This window comes from Trichechus manatus, unplaced genomic scaffold (genome assembly GCF_000243295.1).
Source record: "Trichechus manatus latirostris isolate Lorelei unplaced genomic scaffold, TriManLat1.0 scaffold00201, whole genome shotgun sequence".
Classification (NCBI taxonomy): domain Eukaryota; kingdom Metazoa; phylum Chordata; class Mammalia; order Sirenia; family Trichechidae; genus Trichechus; species Trichechus manatus.
The window spans coordinates 2,122,717-2,128,991 of NW_004444137.1; the positions used below are offsets into that span (position 1 = coordinate 2,122,717).

At 45.1% G+C, this 6,275-nt stretch overlaps 1 protein-coding gene across 1 annotated transcript in view; it reads left to right on the forward strand.

The window, feature by feature from the left end:
• Window positions 1–4,742: 4,742 nt before the first annotated feature.
• The window catches only part of ROR2 (receptor tyrosine kinase like orphan receptor 2), a 73,366-nt gene continuing 71,833 nt past the window's right edge, over window positions 4,743–6,275 (forward strand). The window contains exon 1 of the mRNA XM_004387974.3: window positions 4,743–4,817. Coding sequence (XP_004388031.1) covers window positions 4,745–4,817 — 73 coding nt within the window. The 5' untranslated portion in view covers window positions 4,743–4,744. The remainder of the gene's footprint in view (window positions 4,818–6,275) is intronic.

The window sequence follows — 6,275 nt, forward strand, 5'->3', positions numbered from 1 at the left end:
GACGTTTCTAAATTTCAGAATGTAAATGTTAACGTTTCTCCTCAGGAAGTAAAAAAAGAGTCTGATTTTGTTGGCACCAAAAGTGTTGGTTCTAAGAATCTCTGTACCTGGACGTCTTAAATGTCTTAACCCATATTTAACTCGCAGAGGAAATACGGGCCGCGTGTCTTACCACTTTGACCCTTGTTACGGATTGAAGTGTGTCCTTCCAAAAATGTGTGTCAGCTTGGCTAGGCCATGATTCCCAGTGTTGCGTGGTTGTCCACCATTTTGTCATCTGATGTGATTTTCCTCTGTGTTGTAAATCCTACCTCCATGTTAATGAGGGGGATTAGAGGCAGTTACGTTAATGGGGCAGAACTCAGTCTAGTGGATTACGTTGTATCTTGAGTCAATCTCTTTTGAGATAAGAAAGAGAGAAGTGAATGGTGCGGGGAGGTGGAGGGGAACCTCATGCCACCAAGAAAGCAGCACCAGGAGCAGAGCGCATCCTTTGGACCCGAGGTTCCTGCGTGGAGAAGCTACTAGATCCAAGGAAAATCTATGACAAGGACCCTCTCCCAGAGCTGAGAGAGAGAAAGCCTTCCCCTGGAGCTGGTGCCCTGAATGTCTACTTCTAGCCTCCTAGACTGTGAGAGAATACATTTCTGTTTGTTAAAGCCATCTACTTGAGGGATTTCTGTTAGAGTAGCACAAGGTAACTAAGACAGCCCTTTCACAGACTGGGAGGGTGAGGGAGGGTCTCCAGTGTGAACCTAGTGGATTCTCTGAAACTTTAGTCATTACCTCAGATATGTTAATGATGCACTCCCCTACCCCCACCCCACCCCAATACCAGTACTGAGTTTTACTTAGGGCAATACATTGTTATTATTGTTAGCTGCCATGGAGTCGGCCCCTGACTCATGCTAACCCCACGCACAACAGAACAAAACACTGCCCGTTCCTGCGCCGTCCCCGTGATCCGGCACAGGTGGGACCGTTGTCCTCCATAGGGTTTTCATTGGCTGATTTTTAGAAACAGGTCTCCAAGCCTTTCTTCCTAGTCTGTCTGAGTCTGAAAGCTCTGCTGAAACTTGTTCAGCATCATAGCACCCTGCAAAGCACCACTGACAGATGGGTGGTGGCTGCACATGAAGTGCATCGGCCAGGAATCTAACCTGGGTTTCTCTCATAGAAGGTGAGAATTCTACCCCTGAACCACCATTGCCCCGTAGGGTAATACAGTGGAACCGGCAAGAGCCGGAACTTGTTGGAACTGCCTTGTTTTTCGGCGTCTGGCAAGCTTTCTACCTTTTAAGGGTACAGTCTTACCACTTTGCTATCTCTGTTTTTAGTGGAGAATATTGGAGTTTTTCTTCTCTGACAGGTTTCCTTCTTACACAGGTTCTGGCTTTCACAGTTTTCCTGTACATTGTTGTTAGGTGCTGTAGAGTCAATTTTTGACTCAGAGAGACCCCACATGACAGACTACAGCTGCCCCATAGGGTTTTCTAGGCTGTGATGTTTACAGGAGCAGATCGCCAGTTCTTCCTCCTGCAGAGCCACTGGGTGGGTTCGAACTGCCGACCTTTCGGTTCACAGCTGAGCTCTTAACCTTTGTGCCACCAACGGTAGTAAATTAGGCTGACAGAAATAAAAATCAAACCCCAGCACAGCATTTTCAAAGGGAGTCCCAACATTTATCCCATCAACAGTGACTTTGCGTTTCTGTATGGAGGGATTACCTCCGCTCACAATTAAATAGACAGGTTTGGACCACCTCACTCGCGTCTCTGGCAAGGAATGTGTTTGTCCATGTCCTGACCTGAAGGATGTGAACATGCCTGTGCTTCAGAATCAAAAGCTGACTTGGTAAAGCCTTTTCCACAGTGCGGTCGGATTAATGGAGCTTATTTTTCTTTAAGGGTGTATATTTATTTGACTGTTTCACGCCATTCGTCAATTTCTAAGCTGTGAATTTTTACGCCCCCTCTAGATGTGTGTATACAATTCAAGTGTGTTTGATTTCATGTGGTCTCTCTACATTTAAACAGTGCTGAGTGATGGTATGTGTAACGTGCCAATCTAACATTTCACATCCAAACCGAAGTCCTTAATGCTTTAGCACAGTTCTGTTGAGTGCCTTGCATTGCTTATGCTTGTCTTTCTCTCTGCAGCTGGTGCTTCTGTTCAGATTTTAGGGGTAGAACCGTTCACACTCCACCTGTAGGGTTATCCATTCATACGTTGTACACCCTACAAGGTCGCCATGAGTCGGAATCAACTCCACGGCAATGGGTTTGGTTTTTTTTTGGTTCTGTCCCGTCATGGATTGAGTTGTGTCCCCCAAAAATATCTGTCAGCTTGGCTGGGTCATGATTCCAGTGTTGTATGATTGTGTAATCTGATGCGATTTCCTTATGCGTTGTAAATTCTATCACTGTGATGAGGTTATACTGATGAGGTTGACAAGATTAGGTAGTGTCTTAATGCAATCTCTTTTGAGATATAAAAGAGAGAAGCAAACAGAGACACATGGGGACCTCATACCACCAAGAAAGCAGTGCCGGGAGCAGAGCGTGTCCTTTGGACCTAAGGTTCCTGCACAGAGAAGCTCCCAGACCAAGGGAAGACTGATGACAAGGACCTTCCTCCAGAGCCGACAGAGAGAGAGAGAGAGGCTTTTCCTGGAGCTGACGCCCTGAATTTGGACTTGTAGCGTACTGGACTATGAGAGAATAAACTTCTCTTTGCTAAATCTGTCCACTCGTGTTATTTCTGTTGGAGCAGCACCAGATGCCTAAGACATGTCCTCACGCTGCTTATGTTAAAATATGTTGTTATAGCTGCTGTCAGGTTAACCCCTGACTCATGGCGCCCCCACGCAAAACACGATCACACCATTGTAATCCATAGGGTTTTCATTGGCTGATTTTTGGAAGAAGATCATCGGGCCTTTCTTCCTAGTCTGTCTTAGTCTGGAAGCTTCGCCAAAACCTGTTCAGCATCAGAGCAACACACAAGCCTCCACTGACAGATGGGTGGTGGCTGCGCTTGAAGTGCATTGGCTGGGAATCGAACCTGGATGTCCCACATAGACAGGGAGAATTCTACTACCAGACCATCACTGGATTAAGATATATGCAGCTATTCATTCAAGGAAGAATGGGACGATGGCCACAGGAGAGGTGTAAGGTTTGGGGGGATTTTAGAGAATAAAGGCATTTCTTCTCCATAGTTTTATAAAGACGCAATGGGAGCTTGGCTTCTGATGGTGGGTTGAGTTTGGACTACAAGTGACAGGGAGAAAGAATCTGGCAATGAAGGAAGAATGGAAGTCAGAACCAAGGGGTCCATTCAAACACGTGTTATGCCTGTGGGCCAGAAGGAGCTGAACCCCAAGGCTGCTGTAGGCAGATGGGGTTTTAGGAACCAGTGTAATGGAGAGGATTCGCCTAGTGACCCTGGGGCTGTTAATGTAAACAAGTCCACGTTTATGTAGCTAAGCAATCTGAAGACTGGTCCCATCTAAAAATGATTCGTATTTCACTTTGAGAACTCCACTTTTCCGAACGAGGGAGGCCTTATCTTAAGGGGTGTCTGACTTGTCCACAGGTATTTTGTTCATTAATTCTTGTGTCACGTTCACTGGCCAAGATTGCAGCCTGGGATACCCTATGGGGCAGTTCTACTCTGTCGTATAGGGTCGCTATGAGGAGTGGAGTGACCCAGTATTGAATTATAAGCTGTCCTTGGTATTATTTTGATGTCATAAACCATATCCATTTAAGGGCTGTGGCGTCAGCATCCCACCTGACTGTACACGTTGTAATGTTCTTTGACCAGTGGGACCAAATCAAGGCCAAGGTCATGGCCAGAAGTAGGAAAGCCGAAGTGAGAGGAAAAGGGGTGGGCTGGGATGTGGCAGAGTGTCTAAGTGAGGGCCCCCAGACAGTTGTGTAGGTCTTCAGCCCCACATGCCCATCCTTCCCCCAGGACTCGGAAGACGTTAAGGGGCTGTGGGCAGATCATGCGTGTTGTATCTGAAACGTGTTCAACCTGGAGCAGACCAACTTTTTTCTTGCCCTTGGGGATGGCTGCCTGCTGGCATGCTTCTCAGTCTTTGACCGGTGGACAGCTGTGCATGTTGGAGAGAAGAATGGATTTGTATTACTGTAAAGATTAGTTTTCAGGGAAACTTACATCCTTAAAATTCTGGAATATGTCTATTCACCTCGCTGCCAATGGGCCAGGGTGCAGGGGGCGGGAGGGACTTGGCAAAGAAATTCTCCCCTTCTGAATTTATCATCGAATTACCATGAGCCTCTTTCCTGAGAGCAGCCAGCTGAATCTGACTGCCAAAGAGTTTTATTTTGCCAGCCAGCGTTTTAATTTCAGTCTATCTAGTTATCTGTCTATTTTGATTTGGCCAGAAGGCAGTGTTCCCCATTTGAGAAAATTCCATCAGCTTCTCATGTCGTAAAGCTTGGGGCTTCCCAAATTTACTTTACTAGGCTGCGCCGTGATGCATCCACATTTGCCATTCTTGGGATAATCTTATGAATCCTTCTTGCTGTTACATCAAATCTGATACTATAAGAGCACTTTAGAAGTTATCGTAATGGCTTATCCTTCATAGGTTTTCTTTAAACATGGGGCAGTTTTGCTAGAATACTGTTGTGTCTGTTTTTGAAGAAGATGAGAGATTGCTAAAGTGACAAATGTTTAATGTGTATAATCTTGTCCTTTTCACGCAGGCGGAATGGAGGCCCCTGATCCAAACGACCCTCTGGGACAGCTTGACGGTCACGACAGCCCTCTTCCGACTCTGAAAGGTAAACTGTCAAATACAAGTTCTCTTTCAGTGGGATTCTTTTAAAACGTTTCCAGAATATAATGTAGAGACGCTAACAGTTGATTTGCCTTTTCTACTCAAGGAGCCCTGGTGGCGCAATGGTTAAGCGCTTGGCGGCTAACCAAAAGGTTGGCGGTTAGAACCCACCCAGTGGCTCCATAGGAGAAAAGACCTGGCAGTCTGCTCCCGTAAAGATTACAGCCTGCAAAACCCTACGGGGCAGTTCCACTCTGTCATATAGGGTTGCTATGAGGTGAAATGCCTTGATGACACACACACACACTCAAGATTTGACCTGCCTGAATTTTTCCGGGTGCTGCTCGCTGTTGGTGGTGTGTGGTGAAATATTTATCTTCACGTCTGTGTTTCTTTTTGTTATTGTTGTTCTGGTTTATCTTCTTTTTTTTTTTTTTTAATTGTACTTTAGGTGAAGGTTTACAGAACGAATAGTTTCTCATTAAACGGTTAGTACACATAGTGTTTTATGACATTGGTTAACAACCCCACGATATGTCAACACTCTCTTCTTGACCTTTTTTTTTTTTTTTTTTTGGTGAAAATATACAGAAATAAAAATCAAACCCCAGCACAGCATTTTCAAAGGGAGTCCCAACATTTATCCCATCAACAGTGACTTTGCGTTTCTGTATGGAGGGATTACCTCCGCTCACAATTAAATAGACAGGTTTGGACCACCTCACTCGCGTCTCTGGCAAGGAATGTGTTTGTCCATGTCCTGACCTGAAGGATGTGAACATGCCTGTGCTTCAGAATCAAAAGCTGACTTGGTAAAGCCTTTTCCACAGTGCGGTCGGATTAATGGAGCTTATTTTTCTTTAAGGGTGTATATTTATTTGACTGTTTCACGCCATTCGTCAATTTCTAAGCTGTGAATTTTTACGCCCCCTCTAGATGTGTGTATACAATTCAAGTGTGTTTGATTTCATGTGGTCTCTCTACATTTAAACAGTGCTGAGTGATGGTATGTGTAACGTGCCAATCTAACATTTCACATCCAAACCGAAGTCCTTAATGCTTTAGCACAGTTCTGTTGAGTGCCTTGCATTGCTTATGCTTGTCTTTCTCTCTGCAGCTGGTGCTTCTGTTCAGATTTTAGGGGTAGAACCGTTCACACTCCACCTGTAGGGTTATCCATTCATACGTTGTACACCCTACAAGGTCGCCATGAGTCGGAATCAACTCCACGGCAATGGGTTTGGTTTTTTTTTGGTTCTGTCCCGTCATGGATTGAGTTGTGTCCCCCAAAAATATCTGTCAGCTTGGCTGGGTCATGATTCCAGTGTTGTATGATTGTGTAATCTGATGCGATTTCCTTATGCGTTGTAAATTCTATCACTGTGATGAGGTTATACTGATGAGGTTGACAAGATTAGGTAGTGTCTTAATGCAATCTCTTTTGAGATATAAAAGAGAGAAG